Source organism: Haemaphysalis longicornis, unplaced genomic scaffold, assembly GCF_048455015.1.
Source record: "Haemaphysalis longicornis isolate Haplotype H1 unplaced genomic scaffold, Haemaphysalis longicornis Haplotype H1 scaffold_12, whole genome shotgun sequence".
Lineage (NCBI taxonomy): Eukaryota > Metazoa > Arthropoda > Arachnida > Ixodida > Ixodidae > Haemaphysalis > Haemaphysalis longicornis.
Window position 1 is genome coordinate 121,899,709 of NW_027526225.1, and position 21,407 is coordinate 121,921,115.

Genomic DNA, 21,407 nt, shown 5'->3' on the forward strand with positions numbered 1-21,407 from the left:
AATTTGTGGTCGACTACATCCACTGCATGCCTCTTGGAGTAGTTATAATGTTCATTTGTTTGTGGTTCAAGCGTAAGCACTTAAGGCGGCCTTGATACCTGGGCGGTAAGGCCACGTTAGTTGACAAGCCGTCTTCTATCCATTAAACCTCCAGGGTATATTACCAGAACACCGCGTTCTGTTAAACATTGACTTATTGGAAGGCCAATTAGTTGCGGGCATGGCTATTATTTTATTCCTTTCCAGTTTTGCTCAATATTCTTTCTGCTCTATACCTACATCACTTCGGCCTTCTGATTATTGCCATATACACGTTGCTTTTAGAGTCGAGATTCAAGAAGAGGTTGATGTTGCAGAGCACCTTTTAGGGAAGTTTGTCACAGACCACCATGTGTTGTATGGGGAGGTATTCTATTCCTTTAATATGCACCAGTTAACACATATCATTGACTCTGTTAGAAACGGAGGTCCACTTTGGGCTACATCAGCATTTGTTCGAGAACAGAAATGGACAGCCCGTGCGCCTTGCAAAGGCAACACAGGCAATTGCAAATCAACTTGCAACGTTGATTGGCGTTAACGCTGCACTGAGTGGGCTTCACAAACGGATTTAACCTCAGTCTCCTGCCGAGTTTGTGTTGAGCAAGCTAGACCGTGTTCATTCTAGGAAGGTTTCTGTACCCAATAGCACCATTTTTCATGAAACATTGGTTGAGTGTTGGGTTTAACGTGCCGCAGCTGCAGCTTGGTCGTGAAGCGGGCTGTATTGGAGGGCTTCGGAATAATTTTTACCACCTGGGGATGTTTAATGTGTGCTGAAATCTTGACGCGCAGGCTTTTTTGCTTTTCGCCTCCATCAGAAGAGTGGCCACTGCAGCCGGGATCAAACCCGCATCCTTGGGCTCAGCAGCACAATGCCTGAGCCACTGTGCCGCCTTTGTAGGTCAGCCATTTACCCTCCTCCGCAAGTGTTATTGAGCAATGACTGTCCAACGCTTCATCATTCTTCCTAAAACGAAGGTTTCAGAATTTGGCTCCCTGTGTGGGGTTCTCTTGTTGATTTATTGTGGTGTTTAACGTGCCGAGGCTACACCTGAGTTACGAGGCGTGCTGTAGTGAAGGGCTCCGGCTTAATTTCGACAACCCCGAGATCTTTAAAGGGGACCCAAGTATCGGCATATGGGTGTTTTTGCTTTTAATTGATTAGGTCTAGACATTTGAGTGCTGACTTAAAGTAATGTTAGACAGGAACACATTGCCACGTGCGATCTACAATATCTTCTAACTTATGGTCTTGTAATCTAGGTGCCTTGCGGCACGGCCAACGTTATGATGAATGCTTAGCAAAAAACGGCTCTAACTGTAGCCGTCTTAATTCCTTAGAAATGGTTGCCACCAGTGGTGAAGCTAACTAAAATTTGCTTATGCCTTTCACTAAAATTCTGTAACACCATTATGTCATGCGCTAAAAATTCTTTGGTCATCTAACTGCACAAAGGTGAATGACTCATAAATTTTTAGCTTGAATTTGTGCTTACACTTTTGAAAAGGCTAAGCATGTTTTTAGCTTGCAAGTGTTCGCCAAGGCTCTATGTAGTGTGCTATGGCGATGGAGCACAGTTCATTTCAACCATTCTCGGTTTTGAACATCGTAAAAAGTTAATTTCGGTTATGTGGAAGTTTATAGCATGAAATTCCTAATAACATTCTTTAATGAAGCAATTGCTCAAATAAAAATTACTGAAGAAAAATATAATAATTAGAGTGATCAATGCACCGCAAGCACATTGATTGAACTATGATTTGTGAATATCGTAATTGACCCTTGTGTACCTAACCTTCCTTTTATGTGTGGCTTGTCAATTACAATTTGGTGCACCCTATTTATTTTGTTTTGTTATTTTTTCTTAGTTTTACTGTGTAGAGACGCTATAAACGTAGAGTTTTTTGTTGCTAGTGCAGCATGCTGCTTCTGTTATTTTTCTTTTTGAATCAATATGGTAAAATGAATGAACACGTAATATGTTGTGTGATGTTCAAAATGTGAACGTACTTCCCCCCCCCCCTGTTAGTGTATGCGTACTTCTGTTCTGAATAAGTGATCATGTGTGTGTTATTTTTTATTGTAGTTGATGTGCGTTTAGCTTTGTGGTTGCCAAGGTGGAGGCTTGTTAACAGATATTTTACCGGAAAAATGTGTTTGAGCCTGGTTGAAGAGCAGGTTTTCTGTATTTTACTCTGTGGATGTTTTTCTTAATGTGCTGCGTGCGGTCAATGCTGTCCTTTTCTGGAAATGCAAATTAGGTATTCAGGGCAGGTCAATGTGCTTAAATAGTACCTGTGTACTCTCTGTACATGGCTTTCAACGTGTTCAAGTGTACTTTGCTTTTGACGGGTTCAAACGCAGTATGTGTATTTTTCGGAGCTGGTAAGCCTTCTTTGTGCACGTGAGCAGGGTCTTGTATTCATTGTTTTGAATAATCGTGTTCCCATCACATTTGCAAGATATGTGAAAGTACCATATTAAAAAAGATAAAAATCTACTGTAAGCTCAGTTGTTACATGCACAGTAGAGTGTCCCAGTACGTCACCCTATGCATGCACGGACAGTACTACCGCATGTGGCGTAATTAGAGAAAAGACCATTAAAACCGAAGGAAGGGTGAATTCACCTGTGTGCTGTGTCCATATTGAGTATATATTCTAAGTGCTGTCTAAGCTGTGAAAATGAAAGGTGTCCAACGTAATTTGGGAACTGTGTAATGTATATTGCAGCAAAAATCTTGCGCCCCTCCATTTAACGACGATGATGGTTTAACGCGAAGTTTTCTCGTGATGGATTCTTTGGCTGCCCGAGTGTAGACTGTTTCGATTATGTGGAAATGGAGCGATCGGATAGATGGTGGCTTCATAATGCTTGGGATCCAGGTTCAATTTTGGCCACTGAAGCAATTTTTCTTTTCAGTTCACTTCAGTTCAGTTCATTCATCACCACTGCCAGAGAAAGCTCGCTTTCCTGCAGGGCGTTTTTGCGTTACCTCTCTTTTACGGCAGCAGCATCTGAAAGGAGAAGTTAGACGGAAGGAGATAAGGCGCGTTCGTACAGCCATTCCGGCATGACTTCATGACTCAGTTAGCAAAGAGTTTCACACCTTCCGTTGCGACCAAACTGATTGTGGGCTGGAATCCTAGCACCGCCCCGCAAATGAAACTTTTTCTGGTGATGTCATTTCCGCGACGGATATGACGTCGGTTAGGTATGTGTACCACGGCATAAAACACTTTCATAATAAAATTCCGAACTTTTGTCAATTGCGTTCTATCGACGTTTACCTGCACATCACAATAGTACATCCTACAGCGTACGTGAGACTAGTTACATTAGATTACTGCCCGACAGAACACTGTACGGTTGACTCGGCGCCGAACAGACATGTCAGTGTTTATGGCCGATGTCCACAGCGTCGGCAGTGGGAGTGGTGGTGCCCCGCGCAAGGCGACCTGTTGCGCTGGTGGCTGGTATACGCCGCAGAATGAGGCCAGTGCTTACCCGAGTACCACCCTCTTTGTGTAGCGCCGCCACTTAGTAACGACGACGTTGCTATGGAGGCAGATTGTGCGTAGCAGGAAATGGTAATTTAGGCTCCATATGGCTGCTTCAGAAGACGCTGACGCCGGCGTTTCGTCTCAAAGGACCATATGGTGATCCGCATCAAAATTTCTGCTTCGACAGTCCGCAGCTGTTCTGGTGCTGTGACGGGAAATGGAGTGTAGTTGGGAGGAATTTTCTGGAGAACTGCGCTTTTTTATTGTCCTACGAAGTCCGGTACACAGAGACGGTACGTTTTTTGACATCTATCCACCTAAGGTAAAACTCGAGCAGTTGAAGCTGCCTAACAAAACAGCCGTGAAAACAACGTGACGCGCTCATGGACAACTCGCCCTGCTCTTTTATGTTCTTGGTACGCGGCTCATCCTAGCATGAAACTGAGCCGGTGACAAAGCGCGAAGTAAAACCAGGGCAGGTGGAAAAAGTGGTATACACCGGTGTCGCATTGTAGGTTGCTGTTATAACGGCCGGCCGAACGTGGCGGTTGCGTGAATGCGTAATTGGGAATATATGCCCAATTACTGCCCAGTTGGGTGATATCTGCCCAATTGGGTTATATCTGCCTGTCGCATGTTGCTGTATACGGCACGGCTGCCCAGGCGCTGTGCATTCTTAGGAATGAGCTTTGATGGAACAGGATTATACCGAAGTAGCATGCTGCATGACATCACTGCGAAGTTGACAGTTACCAATGGTTTCAATCTCATCTGCTGGTGTGATTAGTGGCAAGAAATGTGCCTGGTAATAATTTGTCTAATTTTTTTCAAAATGTGTTTGCCGCTACCGTGTTTAGCGCTATTGTACTACATTTCAACGAAGACACGAGTCCACAAAAATTCTCCGGCATTTGCACTCCGGCCCACAAACCCTCGCGGTGATAATAAACACCCTTTTGCAATAATCGGAGGAGCCAGAGTGACAGCCCTTTGACGTTTGATAGCGAACAACAGTGAGAGACGGTGACACCCCTCAAAACAATTTAAGCCATGACCTTGACTCGGCAAACAATACATTCCCCATCAGGGCAGTCCCGTCACGTGCTTCCTTTCCCGGCCGGGATTGCGGCCGCGTCACTTGATCCTTCCATCGCCAGCAGCCACACGTGTCCGGTGTTTACTCGCCCGAAGCCGTGCTCAGATTACGAGAGATGAGCCGAAAAAAAAATAAGTTGTGCCCCGCTTCAGTCACTACCGTATGCTGCAATTTCGGAGCAGTATTTTGCAGTTTATTCTTGAGTAAGGAACACACCAAGGCTGTGTTCCTTGAACATACTGTGATCATGCGAACTTTCACACTGTCGTGCTTTGTTACTGATAACAGTGAGATTAAAACACGCGACACAAGTTGTCTAGAGAAGATGATGAATATTGAAAAGTCGAAAATTTTCGCATGACCACAGAATGCTCAATGATTTCCAAAGCATAACGCCCAATGTCATGCTTTGTTACTGATAACAGTGAGATTAAAACGCGCGACGCAAGTTGTCTAGACAAGACGCTAATGCTTGCAAAATGGCGGTTATGCTTTGGAAATCAAACTGTGGTTTTACGCCAAACATACAGCTCATACAGTGGGCTCATTGGCGTGCGCTAGTAAAGGCCAGCGAATGCATACAAACCGAGTCTCCTTGAAAGGATTATGATGACAACAAATAATATTGAGGCAGTCATAAAGATAGCCTTTATAGAATACCACATATAAGATAAACACAGAGAGGGTGGCGGCGCCTTCCCTTGCCCCACCCTCTGTCTAATAATCTACGGGGTGACGTAACCTATGGGCTATTAGAATTTTGTAAATGAAGTTTAAGAATATTATGTGCTGAAGACGCTTGCAGCTTTCTAGAGTCAAGAAAACTGGTTTTTCAAGCTATGAGGTTCGCGAATAGCGAAACAGCTCTTTTTAAAAGTATGGGCTTGGTGTCTGGGCAAATTGAAGTCACTTACGGGAGAATATTTTCGCACTGCTTTGCCTACCTGCTTTTTTCTGCCCGATTTCTTCTGTAGCGCTCAACAACAGCACAACAAACGTGTAGGCTGTCAGCTAATCTTATCGAAAGCGCTATGCAGCCTCGGCAATTACCCCCCCCCTCCTAAAAAAAACAGCTAGGTTCAGACTGGTTGGAGCAAAACACACTAAAATGTCTTTCTTTAAAGTTACGGCTTGCTGAAAGAAGGAGATAGAAAATCTTTACGTTTATAAACTTTTGCGATACAGGGGAATGGGTGCCCTACTGTCCTGGATCTCCGCCTTCGCGTTTAGGATCTCAAATCTCACCTCGTTGCTTGCGCTGCAGGACTGAGGGCACCAGATTCAGCCTGCAGTGTAGACACTTTGTTGTCTGAGTAAATCGAATTCCAAATTAAAGGCTTTAAAAGTTTTCGACTCTAAGGTTTTCTTGCAAGTACCACAGTCAGTGGATTCAATACAATTCGCTAGAAAGGAAATCGAACATTTGAGCTCCTTTAAAATTTGACTCATAGAAGGGTAGCGTCAAAGTTCAGCAGATGGAAGAAAAAAAAAACAAAAAACAAAGCCCACCAAGTGGAGCACTGTGTCATCGAAATGACTGTTTTTTGAACTAGAAGTGGCATTCAATGCTTTTCCCCCTTAAAACCACTGAGTGAAACGTACCTTACTGAGAGTTGGAGGCAGCGAAAGTTCTTAACTGATTTATTTCAAGAAGTCTATAAGCAGACAAACTTTTGTAATGACGTTTGTATTAGGGTTTTCGCAGATATGCTGTCCATCTTTTGAACGAAGCCTATATAGCTACGTGTTCATGTATTTTTCACGTGCATTTGAAGCGGGAAACAATAAAAAAAAGAAGGCTCCGTTGCGTGCGCTATTAGCCCACTATCACCACCAAATTCACACGCTGTCCTTCGCATGATTTGTACCTGAAGCTTATACTAATCATCACTTGGATATGCATCTTCAGTTGATTTTTTATCAATATGCTCAATTTTGAGATCAGTAGATTCGTAAAAATAGTGTGTATGTGTCTGTCTTTCTTAGCAATGACAACTGTCAACGTTTAATAGAAAAGTAAAATCAGAACCTCAGCATACTGTTTACCTAAATTTTGTGTAACCGCTATGGCAGCTTTCCTGGCCATCCACCTTCACGAAGTCGAATGGCTCTTGATTCATATTTGATTTTCGTTTATTCATTCCCAATGAAAAGGGAGGAATCTGAGTGGTCAGTACTACAGAACAGGTCGCTGAACATGTGGGCACTGAAGGAATAAACTCTGGCTTACCTTTGCGTGCCAAAGTATTGCAGGGGCCGAAAAATCAGAGCCCTTCTATTCGGGGAAAGGGGAAGTCCAGCGGAGCTGCCGGTCTTACGGGGCTTGCTGTGTTGGGGTTTAGCTGTATTCGAGATTTGTTATATTGAATTACAATCACACTGGCAGGATGTATAAGTCACACAGTAAGGATATACGCGATTGTTAAATACAGACAATGACTTTTAATTTTAGCGTGGCTACGGGAAACACGGCACAGGCTCTAGTGCGGTGCACGGGTGGCCGCCGAGGAGCGCGTGGCATTGCGTAACGGAAGGGGGAAGAGAGACGCCGCTCGTTGAGAGAAGTATACATGAGTCGAGAAAGAGAGGTGGTGGACGAGAGTATGAAGTGAGGAAGTTACCATACTCCCTCCATAGATAACCATGTTTTACGGCGCAACACACAATCTGGGAAAGTCAGCTTACAAAAACCAAACTTATGCCGATCTTTGAAGTGTCGGCTTATACTCTGAACACATATCCATCGCCGGGAAGGCAATTTTTTGTTGGCAATCTAAGGCATCAAAATATGGATTCTGTAAGACAAGTTATTTTTTTAAGAGCGTAGCTGTTCAAGGGTTCGGCTTGACGCCATTCGCGTATCGTCTCGCGACAGGCTGCTGCCGATCAGGTTTCTTTGCAATGCAAAAAAATCAGTTCCCAGTGTCGAAAAAAGTTTACAAAAATGACAAGCTTATCCACGGACCTCCATATTGTCACAAAGCCAAAGATGACGCAGTTGTCGTGAAAAAAAAACAAGGTTTTTGGAGCGAACGTGTGCTACCCTAAAAACTCAAGGAATACAGATGCGGCGAAGCAGCAGCCAACAAAATGACGTGCGCAGAAGCATGTCGGAATTTCGAATACCACGGCGTCTGCTCTGCGGCCATTTATCTCTCAGCGCGAGTGTTTATCGAACCGTCCAATTGCATCCAGAACAGTGCAGATCAAAGAAGATTATTCTAGGCTGGAGACGTTATTTCGAAACACTCTCCCTATCAAAGGAGACAAACGCGCTTCACTTGGCTCACGGATAACACAGATAACAGAGCCCGGCGCAACTGGTCGGCAAAAACAAACCACTAATGAAAAGACCCAATGCATAGTTCGTGGCTTTACCCTCCCTTCTCTAAGAGTGCATCGACCCGATGCTGAAATGAAAGATAGTCCGAACAAGCAAGAAAAATGTCCGTAGTCTTGCGTAGTAAGGCTTCAGGTGAGCCACGTGGACGAATTCGGACTGCATGCGTCATCGTGATGTTCCGGAATCACCATCCAGGGTCACCTCGTAGGTAAGTTCGCCAACACGTTGCAGAATCCGGTAGGGTCCGAAATGCCGTCGCAGGAGCTTCTCGCTGAGTCTACGCCATCCGGTGGGAGTCTAAACCCACACACGATCCCCTGGGTGGTACTCGGCGTCTCGGCGTCCGAGGTTGTACTGTGTGCCATCCACCAGCTGCTGGTCCGTGGTGCGAACTCGAGCGAGCTGGCGGGCCTCCTCCGCACGCTGAAGGTATCCTTGGACGTCGGCGTTGAGGTCGTCGTTTTCTACGTGCGGAAGCATGCCGTCAAGCATCGTAGTCGGCCGTCATCCATATAGAAGCTCGAATGGTGTCATCTGCGTAGTTTCCTGAATAGCCATGTTGTGCGCAAACATGACATACGGACTTCGTCTCAAGTCTTATGTCCAACGTCGACGTACATAGCATATCCGCGATCGTCTTGTCCAGACATTCCGTTAGTCCGTTCGTTTGGAGTGGTAAGCCGTCGTTCTTCGGTGATCCGTGACTTCCTGTAGCGTAATATTCCTTGCATAAGCTCCGCAGTGAAGGCCGTTCTGCGGTCCGTGATTACGACTTCAGGGGCTCCATGTCGCAGCACAACTTGATTTCTGAAGGACTTCGCGACTTCTTAGGCAGTCCTCCTCGGAAGAGCGGCGGTCTCTGCGTATGCTACAGACTACATAACAGACGGCGGTCATTTAGTCTGTCGCTACGACAATTCACTTGTTCTCGAATCGTGACGTGGGGAACGGGCCAGAAGGTCCATTCTGATCTGCAGCCGATCGATGGACCGGCAATCGGCTGCAGAAGTCCTGCGGGTCTCGTTGGCGGCGTTTTTTGTCGCTGGCAGTCATGGCAGCTTCGGGCGTACTGGTTGACGGCGGATGTAAGGAGCGGCGAGTAGTACATCGCCTTGATTTTTCCAATAGTGCGAGCTGTGCCGCGATGTCCGGAAGATGGGTCGTCGTGGCACGCTTCCAAAATTTCGTCATGAAGGTCTGCGGCGATGACAAGAAGATAATTCGTTCTCGATCCGTGCTGAAATTCATTTTCACGAGGACGGAGTTTTTAGGCTGAATGGTGATAAGTTCTGTTTTAACGCCCTAGCCACGGCGACGTTGCGTGGGTCGAGGTAGTCGATCATGACATGTAAGTCGGCACCGGTACGCTGCTGAAAGGTAGGTTGCTCTCCATCCCGACTCTGAAGAACAAACTGTTTTCATCGGAGTCTTGTGTTGGCGGGTCGACGGGGCCACATGACAGGCAGTCGGCGTCGCAGTAATTGCTGCTGGATTTATAGACGATTGCAACGTCGAACTCTTGCAGGCGCAAGCTCCACCGCACAAGGCGGCCAGAGGGGTACTTCAAATTGGGGAGCCAAAACAGCGCATGGTGGTCGGTCACAACCTTGAGTGGCCTACCATACACGTACGGGCGAAATTTTTAAATGTCCTACATAATTATGAGGCACTCTGTCTCAGAGGGTGAAGAGTTTTTCTTCTCCTTCCGACAGACCACGGGTGGCAAAGGCGATTACTTTTTCGCAGCAGCTTTGCTTTTGAACGAGGAGGGCACCCAAGCCTATATCGCTGGCGTCCGTATGCATTTCTGTTTAAGCTTACATGTTTAAGCTTGCACCCATTCCGCACATCAAACAGCTTAAATGCAAATGCGCAAAAACAATTAACATTCTTAAGGTCCTCACACACCAATCTTATGGGGCCGACAAAGAACTCCTACTGCGCCTTTGCACTGCCCGGGTAGGGTCTCGGCTTGACTGTGGCAGGGTCTTGTATGGGTCGGCGACAAATGCTCCACCCAGTGCGGAATCATGGCCTTCGCCTCTCATGCGGCGCTTTCCGCTCTAGCCCTGTTGAGAGTCTGTATGTCGAGTGTGACAAATGGTGCCTAGGGCATCAGCAGGAGTGTGTTGACTTGCTGTATGCATCTAAGATTGTGTCTCTCTGCAACCATCCTTTTAATCCTATCATGAACGATACACCAAACTTGCAACTCTGTTTAAACAGACCATCTATTTCCTTACCTTTCTCTCTCAGAGGGAGGGAGGAGGCTCCTGCACTGAATGTCCACCTTTCAGACACGCACAAGACATTCATACTTTCATTCCACCATGGCATCTTTGTCCTATATCATGTGCCCTGTCATTCACGCAACTACAAACAAATTATAGCATCTTCCCGTAGGGGAACCCTGAGTAGTACACAAAGCAGCCATGGGGTCGACTGAAGTTCCCATTAGTTTTCAGTTTGTCGTTTCTGTTGACATTCAGCTTCGCGTGCCTTCGTTGTATCAGTAGCTTCTTCACGTAGTTTTAATGAGTGAAGGACATAAGGCGCGTTCGTAGCACATGCTCCCGTCTCAGTTTGTAGCGCAGTGGGAAGAGCGCAACGTACCTCCCGTTGCGGCCAGAGTCGTGGGATCGAAACCGGGCGCCGCCTAACTATTTCATTTTATAGTGGACTGCGCTGACGTCAGCCCAAACGCTGACGGGGCTGAAGAGACGCGCATGCGCAGTACAGTTGCGTACGGCGGACAACGACAGCGACAACGAGGGAGAGAGGGACACAGCCCAAAGCATGAGATGCTTCCCATCTAAAAAATAGGGTACCCAGGAGTGCGATTCTTCAGCACTTCCTTTTCCTGCAGCACAAGTACATGAGCGCAAACTTCTTCAGCGACGCGTCGAAAACTGCTACTACTGTCTCTTGTGCTGCGCACGGAATAAATGTTTGGGTTAGTAAAAGAATGAATTTTCACAATGCGGAAGCGTATCGCATGTTACTCGCTTCAAATCACATCATCAAACATAAAATTCTTAAGTCCATCGTGTACACAGATTTCCTAAGCGTTGCGCAGGCACGGTCATCAGGAAGGTCGTCTAAAAACTATGTTATCGATGTTCTTGTAAATGTTATAATGACTGCATATGCTTCAAATTTAGAAATAACTATATGCTGGGTACCAGGCCACTGTGGTATCCCTGGCACTGAGACCGCTGATCAAATAGCTGGTGGTGCTGCTCTCATGACTACAGTTGACATTACAACAGTACCGTACACCGACCTAAATGCACACATCAGACGACAGCTTCGTACCACGTGGCGACTACACTGAAGTCCACAAGAGCAAACAAACTATACGTAATAAAAGCACAATTGGGTCGCTACACAACTGACTCGCACAACAGATCCGCAGAAGTCACCCTGGTTAGGCTGCGGATAAGCTGCACACATGTAACGCACTCCCACCTGCTCATTGGATCTCCGCGACCCATGTGTAGCAGGTGTGGAAAGGACCTATCCGTTGTCCGCATATTAATCACATGCAAGGTACTTGACACAACACGACACAAATATTTCCCTGAATTATACAGACGACACATTCCACTGCACCCATCATACTTTTTAGCTGACGAACCAATGTTTTCTAGTCAACCAGTTGATAAATCTTTAGCGGAGATAAACTTTCTGCAGCTCTTGTCATCACTTGTCATCAAACAAAGACTCAAGAAGCGTAGATCAAATAGCTGTTGGTGCTCGCATTGTTACAGATAAAAAAGAAATTGCTGAAACGTTTAATTCCTATTTCCAGAGCGTATTCTCAAGGCCAGCCATGCTGGGTAATATCCCTTACGTCAACGATAGCAACAAACATATCCATATTACTGTCGAAGGTGTTACTGAGCAGCTCCTACGATTAGATCCTAAAAAATCCGCAGGACCTGATAACATTCCTACCGCATTTCTTAAAAGATATGCAGAGCTGCTGGCTAGATTCTTGGTACAATTGTATTCTAAGTCTCTTGAAACTTCTTGCCTACCACTTGAATGGTTGGTTGCCCGAGTGAAACCAATTTTTAAAAAAGGCTCTGTCACCGATTATTGTAATTACCGACCCATATCTCTTACTTGCACAGTTTGTAAAGTTCTTGAACACATAATTGCTAAACACCTAAATGATTTTCTTGACAATAATAATCTTCTTACTAACGTACAGCACGGTTTTCGAAGAGGGTTTTCAACTGCAACTCAATTAGTAGTTACCGTCCATGAGATGGCACAGGTGCTTGACGAGGGCGGACAGATTGACGCAGTTCTAATAGACTTCTCGAAAGCGTTTGATAGAGTTCCACATTCGAAACTAATAACCAAAATGAAAAACTTAGGCATCCCATCACAAATCGTCAATTGGGTCATTTCATACCTAACTGGCCGCAAGCAATATGTTGAAATTGACGGTGCCTGTTCTCGTTTTCTAGATGTTTTCTCGGGCGTCCCACAGGGCTCGGTGTTGGCACCGGTTCTGTTTAACATTTATATTAATGATCTTGGCCAAATTGTAAAGCCCCCTCTACGCCTCAAGCTGTTTGCGGACGATTGTATCATATTTAGCCACATAGTGTCTGCCGCTGACCAGCAAGTTCTTAACCACGCTTTGCATACAATAACGAAATGGTGCAATAAATGGGATATGCTTATAAATCTCGACAAGACGGTTCACATGTGCATCTCAAATAAGAAGAATAAATCTCATTTCATGTATAGTCTTGGCAATTATCAGATTAAACAAGTGGAGGAACATAAGTACCTGGGGTTAACCTTGACGTCTAGACTTAACTGGTCAACACATATAAACAACATATGTTCCTCCGCGAGAAGGAAATTAGGATTTCTGAAGCATAAACTGGGTGATGCCCCCTCGTCGCTTAGACTTATTGCATACAAATCCATTGTAAGACCCACCCTGGAATACGGGAGCATTGTCTGGGACCCCCACAGTATCACTAATAAAGAAAAGCTTGAAAAAATTCAGAGATTGGCAGCTCGTTTTATTTATAAACGTTTTAGACGTCGCGACTCCCCTTCAGCTATGTTGGAGCTCGCACACCTAGAGCCATTGGCCAACCGACGTAAAAGTGCCCGTCTCAACTTTCTACACCAGCTGTATTTTAATAAACTGGGAATCCAGTCACAAGATTACATAGCTAACAACCCTAGTCGAGCGTCTCGTCACAAACATAGCCGAAGTATTAAACCGTTCTTTGCCCGTACAGACCAATACAAAAATTCATTTTTTCCCAGAACTGTTTCCGATTGGAATGTTTTGCCAGAGTGTTCACCCTTGCTGTCATCCAATGTATAATGATTGCATACTTACCTGTGGATTATGTATCCCCGCGTTCATGTATTGATCTTGTATCTGTACGCATGTCATCTGGATGTGTACATCCCTCTCCTGCTTGGACCTCTCAAGGTCCGCAGTATTGTACAAATAAACAAATAAATAAATAATATTCCTGGCCCTATACACCAGTCATCTCTAGTGTCTTTTGCTTTGCTTCACTTTTACTTTTACTCACATGTTTTAGTATTTACGGTCTCATCAACGATTAAATAACTTCTTCTCTGGCGCTCTTTGCCCTTGTTGGCCGGCCTTGCGCCATTAAATACCAACCATCATCATCATCTTCGAACGTACGCTGCCACCATGTAGTGTTCGCGGAGAGCGAGAGACGTACAAGCGACACATTCGGCGTTCTGTCTGAGAGTGCCTTTATCCTTCAGTTCCCCTCCCCGGGTCGCGCCCTCGTAATTCCTTCGTCGGGCGGGCCGAGCTGCGCCAACACCACCTAGACTAGACTATAAAGCCGAAATTCTCTTTTGCGCGACGCGGCCTACGTCATCGGGCAGGGGCGGGCGGGGGCTAATTGAAAAAGTCGGCCTCTTGGCAAAGCACAGGGTCGTCTTCCCTGCAAAGCCCAAATACTTTTCTGCCAGCGTCACCTGCAAGCTTTTCCGGGGGCCCTGCCACCCCTTCCACTGTCCCCCGCCCCGGCACAGGCAGGTACGTGCAGGAGTAGAAAGACGGCCATTGTCGCGAGACACGCTAATTGCCTCCCGATGGGGCCCACAAAAGCCCAACGAGAAGGGGACGAAAAGAAAAGGCGCGCCCAGTCAGCATAACTTCGTGGCTTATCCTTTGTAGTGGCTGGGCGGCCGGGTTCACTAACCACAACTTACCAGAATTTCCATAGCCACCCCTCGCAACAAGTTTCCTTTAGGGTAAAGAGGTTCAAGTAGTGCCACACAGCATGCCCGTGTTTGTGTCAGTTCGCGCAGTGAAAACAAATACCGATGTATATTTTGCGGTAGAATGAGAACAGATTGTTCGGTAAATTGTGAACAAAGATAAAGCAATATTATGTTTATAAGTTACAGCCGTTATTTGCAAGCAAGTTCGACGGAGGTTGAATGATACCTACCCCGCACTATTTTCGACGGCGCCTGTAAACAAACTGCTGTGTTCTCAGTCAGCTTTTTTTTTTCTCACTGCACCCACGTGCATGGTACTGCAGCATGATCCTGACCGTGCTTCTTTTCGTGCCTGTCATTTGTCATTTTGCCGGGATGGTGCGCGCTAAATGTGTGATGACGTGCAAGTGATCAGTTCCGTGGTGTCGCGGAAATTACACACCCGAGTGTAAAGTGCCGGTGTTGCGGCTTCCTCAAGAAGACGAGTTGCGACGAAAATGGATACGTGCGATACGCCGAGAATACTTTCAACCTACACTGAACTCCAGGGTGAGCTCCTGCTGAAGCATGTGCTGTGGTGCAGTACAAATATTGTGCTTAAGAACTTCTGTTGCCGACTGAATGACAAGATCGCGAACGCTAGCGCAAAAACAAAAGAAAAAAGCTGCAAACGCTGAGCAAGTGAGTCACTGTGCTCACAGCAGCACTGTTGTTCTTTTAGTGCAATAAATCCGCTTAAAGTCATCATAAAGGCATTTGTGGTGTTCGATCTGCATGCTTTTAAAAGATAGCTGGCATCATTAGGATGTTTCGCTGCAAAAAAAAAAGGTTGCTTGCGGAGAAGTCACAAAGACAGTCCTAATAACACATGTTTCACTAATCAAGACGTATTAATTCACCAAAAAATACTTTACGCGCGGTAGCAAAAAGTAAATGGCTCAGGATGGACGTGAACGGGTTCATAAAAAAATTCGAGTAATTTTGTGGTGATACTTTTATCTGGATGTGGAGCGACATGCCCTCAAATTTAGGATAAGCGCAATAGTTCAACATGGTCGCATCGTTTCCTGCGAAATATGACAAATAGTCCGGCCCCTTCGAGTTTAAGCGTAGTGTGTGAAGGACTGCTTCTAACGGATTTCAAAAAAAATTAAAAGTCGTTATTGAGGTGAAAAGGTTTCTTACCAACTCACTCTTTTTACAGGCATCGGCTGCACACACCTCCACGCACAATATAACATTTTTCATTATCCTTAGAATGGCGTCCACGAATGATCAGCCAGTTAGTCATATAATAATCCTATTTTGCCGTCTTGCCTTGCATTACGCTCTCACAGCGCTTTTTGGCGCATGGCAGTGAACTTGAATATAGTGTGTATGTTACAACAAAATATTCGTAATGATGCTGTTCGTACGTGACAAAAAGAGCATATTTAAAATAAGTACTGGTAAAGTTCAAATTTAGCTTTACGTACAGTCTTTTAGCAAGTATTGCATTTTACTGCCCGAAAACTATCCAAAACGAGCGCGTGTGCTTCGTGTGTTAATGTTTTGTGCTTATAACTTCACTTAAAAACTATCTAACTTCTCCTCGTTTGCAATTGTAGCTGAAAAACGTTAGTTGCAAGTGCAGCACATTTAAATCCCATATATACACTTCAATGTAATGAATGAAGAGGCTCCTATTGTCTGATGAATTTATAGTTAGTGCGGTTAATGGTTAGACAAGAAAGTATTCGCGAGCAACAGTGCAAACGATTTTTGTGGCCACCGATATGCTTACTCAAACAACACAGCCTGGCGTTACATGGTCGGGAAAATATGGGTGTCATGTCCAAGCACAGGAACAGAAACAGAATACTACGACCCCACAATTTTTGCAGTGACACGGCACTAAACCTGATCAGTGCCTCCTCTTCCGTGCTCTGGGGGCGGCGCGCGGCCGCCCCTTCCGCGTGACGTCACGGCGGCACTCCGCAGGCCTTGAAAGTCTAAGTGGTGTTGGCTGCGCCCCGTCGGCTCAGCTTTCCCTTGCCTCTTCGGCATGAACACGCAGCACACCTGCCAAACAATGATACCCATTGAAAGATATCCTTCCAAGGTACGGAATTGACTCTGACAACTCGTGAAGCGGGTTGTCAAGTCTTTGGGTGAGGCCTTCTTTCTACAATGTACAATGTCTACAATGTCAAACAAGTATGAGGTCGCCAACGTTTTTACATTTCCTCGCGTTCAAACTCTCATCGTAGGGTTCACAATTCAGTATTTCTCTAACAACAATAATGGACTTGCGAAACGAAGAGACAGAAAACGGGACAAAGAAATAGGTTGCGCAATGCCCTGTTTACAATACCAATGCCATCTTTACGAAAGGCAATGCCATGTTTAAAACAGCAGAAAAAGAAGACCGAAGAAACTTTACACAAAAAGCTTCCTGCAAGGCGGATGCGATCTGTCGAGAGAGCTTACAAAAAAACAGAAAAAAGCTTCAAAACTCTTTGCGTACTGCTGACCGCAGCTTGCTGCCCGCCCTTAGGAGGCCAGAAAGTTTTAACCACAGGAACTAAATCTTCCTTTCGCCGGTTCTTTACCTTCGGAATTTTGCGCAGTTATAGCCATCTTGCCGGCACTTCCGCCGAAGACAGAAAACTTCGGGTTATAGTTCAGAAAATAAGCTCACACAAGCTGGCCAAAGGAAATTGCATTTCCTCCAAGGAGTACTTGTTTCTCTAGTGATTTTAGTGCAGTTTGGTGGTTATGAGGCCGTCGGAATTCTCAGTCGACCGCCCTGCTGCCATCGCAGTCTTGTGGGGCAAGCATCGTTTCTGCGGTCCACAGTATCGCTTGCGTCGTTCCGGGTGACTAAAAATGCGAACACACATTGCTCATTTTGGGCAATGACTTCCTGGGGGACTTCTCGCCGACCAAATTTAAAAAAAAACATGAATACGTTAAAACTTGGCAAGTTTGTTAACAGCACCCGCAGTGTGCACATCTAGGACTCCTTCCTCAAAGCTTCGTAGAGAATAAAAACATGCATCGCTTCGTAGCGGAAGCGATAATGTGTGGCGTACAGGTCAGCGATGCGCAGCGCGTCTTTGCAAGAGCGGTGATGAATCCATGCGTTGGAATAAGCATGACGGGAAGATGGTGAATCACGACGATACTTCTTGCCTAGAAAGGCCTCTTCGTGTCCTGAACCTCGTAAGCCGCAGCACCTCGTATTGACAGATTGATTGTAGAGTTCAATGCGCCGACGCAACGCAGGCGATGAGGCACGCTGTAGTGGAGGGCTCCGGATTAATTTTGATTACCTGGGGATCTTTAATGTGCACGGAAATCTCGTACACACGGGCGTTTTTGCTTTTCGCCTCCGTCAGAAAGCGGCCGGCGCGGCCGAGAATCGAACCCGAGACTTCGTGTTCAGCCGCGCAACGCCTTAGCCACTGAGCCACCACGGCGCGGGTTAAGTGGCCCCGCCTAGTACACAGTTTGTGTTTGGGAATTCTGCCTCTTCTCTAGACGAACTTGTTGCTGCGCCTCTCATTTACGGTCTAGCCATGTTGTTTGTCTCTTGTCCATTTTGTCTTTTAGGCTGTAGATACTGAGCTGGGGAAAAGCTGTTCCAAGCGGCCTATAACAGAACTGTGCACAGACTTCGATGTCAGCGTTCAACGAGGCTGTGATAGAATGCATGATGTTGTCGATCATGACGAAGACTGTTTAGCAACCGAATTAAGCTGATTGGTTTTAGTTTCCAAGTTTAGTTGATGGAGGCTCTATATTGCAATTTCTAGCGAAGCGGTAATATCTTCAAGGATTTTCGACACGTTCGTTTGTGTCTGTGTGTACGTTTAATTGGTTCTACGAAATCCCTGTTAAAGGTGCAGGAACTGAACTGCCATTAAAATGATGCTAATGGCGGTAAGGAAGGCACGCCCGCTAACGGAATGCCGTCTACGAGCACGTGCAGAAAATCTGAATTCACAGTTTTCTCATTACCATTTTAGGCTGTCCATTTTCACTTTCATTGGCAATGTTACCTAGGTCATTTTAATTTTTGTCTTCATGCTAAAGTTACTTAAAAGCCGTCCAGAGAGGCTGCCGGGGTGTCTACGTAATGGGCAAGCTCATTTTTCCAACTGCTGTCTCCTTTACGTATATTATCTGCGTTGGCCTAATGCCGGCAGAAGTTGTAATGGATGTGGGATTTTGCTGCAGTGTTTCGTCAAAATGGGAAGCAACGAGAAGCTTTGTGCGTCTCGTGTGCTGGGAAGGATCGGGCTCAATCTCGGTATGCAAAGTGTAATGTTAAGGAACCCACGAGTCCTGCTTCCGTGTCATTGCTTCGTGGACGTCAAGAAAGCGGTGACTTAAAGCGGCGAGGTCATTTGCAGATCCATGACTGTACCTTTGCTCCTCGCTTCGCAATGGGAGTCGCCTGCCACGTATACTGCACTCTACGATCCACATCTTTAATTGTTTGGAAGACCACCTCCTAGGCTTTCAGCCTGAGCTTCGTTGGAGGTACTCCTTGTAGACTTTATACCATGAATCTTTAATAAACCAAGAAAATACTGTATTTCTGGAGCAGGAACCATTACAGAATCTTTAAAATAATATTTTTGACAAAATGCTTCGCAACATCATAGAACCTTTTTTCAGTCCACTAGCTTCACCCGTAATTGTAGACAAGAAGGAAGTCAAACAATTGCGATTCTCTGTAGTCAATCCACACTCGAAGAAACTAACAAAGGACGTTTACCCCCTTCCTAGGATTGATGGCGCTTTGTACTGCCTCCATGGTGCACAATATTTGATGATGATGATGATGATGATGGTTAGAGTTTTTTGGCGCAAGGCCAGCTGGGGCAAAGAGCGCCAAACAAAAGTATCTAAAATAAAATAGTGGCTACTAAAGCCAAAACAACAATAAAATCAATTAACGGCAATGGTGATGGCTGGTGTATAGCGCCAGATTTGATTATGCGTGATAGGAAATGAGGTTTTAAAAATTCACATCTGACAAGTACTCAAACACACGTTTAACGGAAAACATGGCATCGTCACCCAGAAACAGAGATGGATGTAGGGGAATATGTTGTCTGTAGAGTTCTCTGAAGTGTTTGTGTCGTGTTGTGAGAAGTGCCTTGCATGCGATTAGTATGTGCACTACGGATAGGGCCTCTCCGCACCTGCCGCACTGGGGTCCTGAAGATCCCGTCAGCAGATACGAGTGCGTCGCATGGGTGTGCCCCATCCGCAGCCTACCCAAGGCGACTTCCGTGTGTCTGTTGTGTGAGTCAGATGTGTACCGTCCCAAGTGTGGGTTTATTACATGTAGTTTGTTGTCTGTCTGTTAGTCCCAGTGTGTTTGCCATGTTCTGCGAAGGTGTTGTCTTATGTGTGGCTTGAGGTCTGTATATGGTACGGTTGTTATGTCTACAGTGTTCCTGAGTGCAGCAGCAGCGGCCCTCTCGTCTGCCAACTCGTTCCCAGCGATCCCAGCGTGTCCTGGGACCCAGCAGAGGAGCAGCTGATGCTTCTGCGCATACACAGACATGATAGTGTTAAATATAAGATTAACCATGTGGTTTTTGGGGGGTGTATGCGATGACAGTGCGCGAACAACACTCAAGGAATGCGTGTAAATGATAGACTTCGGAATTTGATTTTCAAGTATGTGTCGTACAATCAGTAAAATTCCATATGCTTCTGCTGAAAAAATTGTTGTGTGGACGCTCATGGTACTGGCTGCACTGAAATTCGGACCATGAGCAGCGCAGGAGACCATAGTCGAGGTTTTAGACGCGTCACTGTAAAATTCTGCAAGTGGGTATTTAAACTGCAGAGACAGAAAGTGCTGCAGCATTGCAGATCGCGGTACCCGATTTTTGTCAAGTTTCATAAAAGAAAGGTCGGAGGACACAGGACGAACTTTCCAAGGAGGTAAAATGTCTGAAAAGGATGATCTGCACACATCTAAAAACGAAGCGCTCAGATCCGAGGCTCGCTCTCTCACTCGAAGTGAAAAGCGCAGAGGAACGGATGGGCGATTTACAAAAAGCACAGATGTGGATGTGTCGTTAAAGATAGGATAAAAAGGATGGTTATTCAGAGATGAAATTTTAAAAGCATAAAGTAAGTCCATGTACGTCCGTTGGTTCTCAAGGCTCCACTTATTACACTCGGCATACAGACTCGACAGGGCTAGTGCGAAAAGCACCCGACGCAAGCCGTAGCCCCAAGTGTAGCATTGGGTCAAGCATTCGCAACGCTGTTTTAGTCGCCGACCCATATACCACACTGCCATAGTCTAAACGAGACCCAACCAAAGCAGTATAGAGCCGTAGTAGGAGTTCTTTGTCGGAACCATACGATTGATGGGAGAGAACCTTAAGTATATTGATTGTTTTCAGACATTTATGTTTAAGTTTCTTGATGTGTGGAATGAATGTGAGTTTCTGGTCAAATACAACACCTAAGAACTTGTGCTCCTTGTTCACAGGAAGCGACACGCCATTCAGAGTAATGTCTGGGTCCGGATGGACCCCGCGCTTCCTGGAGAACACAACGCAGGAGCTTTTTGCAGGATTCAATTTAAACCCATTCTTGTCTGCCCAGCCGGCAAGCTTCTTGACACCAAGCTGGACTTGACGTTCGCATATTGACATATTACATGATTTAAAAGATATTTGCACGTCGTCTACATACATAGAATAAGATATTGTTGGTGGCAGTGCCTTTCCAAGAGAGTTCATCTTTACGATAAAGAGTGCAACTCAACACGCCACCTTGCGGCACGCCATTTTCTTGGACGTGAACCTTTGAAAGTGCACAACCAACTCTTACTCTGAACGTTCTCTCCGACAAATAACTAACAAGGGTGTTCAACATATTACCCGAAACACCGAATGACCTGAGGTCACTAAGGATCCCATAACGCCAAGCGGTGTCGTAGGCCTTCTCGAGGTCGAAAAAGACAGTTACGCAGTACTGCTTATGCACGAAGGCATCCTTGATGCACGAGTCAAGAGCTACCAGTTGACCGTTCGTCGATCGCCCCACCCTAAAGCCTGCCTGGCAGCTCTCGAGGAGACCGTTGTACTCGAGGAAGTACACGAGCCTGCGATTAATCATCTTCTCGAAGAGCTTGCACATGCAGCTCGT

General features: G+C 45.8%; 1 protein-coding gene across 3 annotated transcripts in view; it reads right to left on the minus strand.

The window, feature by feature from the left end:
- Positions 1-21,407, minus strand: part of LOC144163424 (uncharacterized) — a 204,055-nt gene that overhangs the window by 4,664 nt on the left and 177,984 nt on the right. For 2 of the 3 annotated variants that reach the window (XR_013320926.1, XM_077694411.1), the window contains one exon: positions 13,460-16,298. The exons of the other annotated variant lie outside the window; for it this stretch is intronic. Coding sequence is in view for 1 of the 2 variants with exons in the window: in XM_077694411.1 (XP_077550537.1) it covers positions 16,131-16,298 (168 nt within the window). In the remaining variant the exon portion in view is untranslated. Of the gene's footprint in view, positions 1-13,459; positions 16,299-21,407 lie in introns of those variants that run through there. 3 annotated transcript variants of the gene reach the window in all.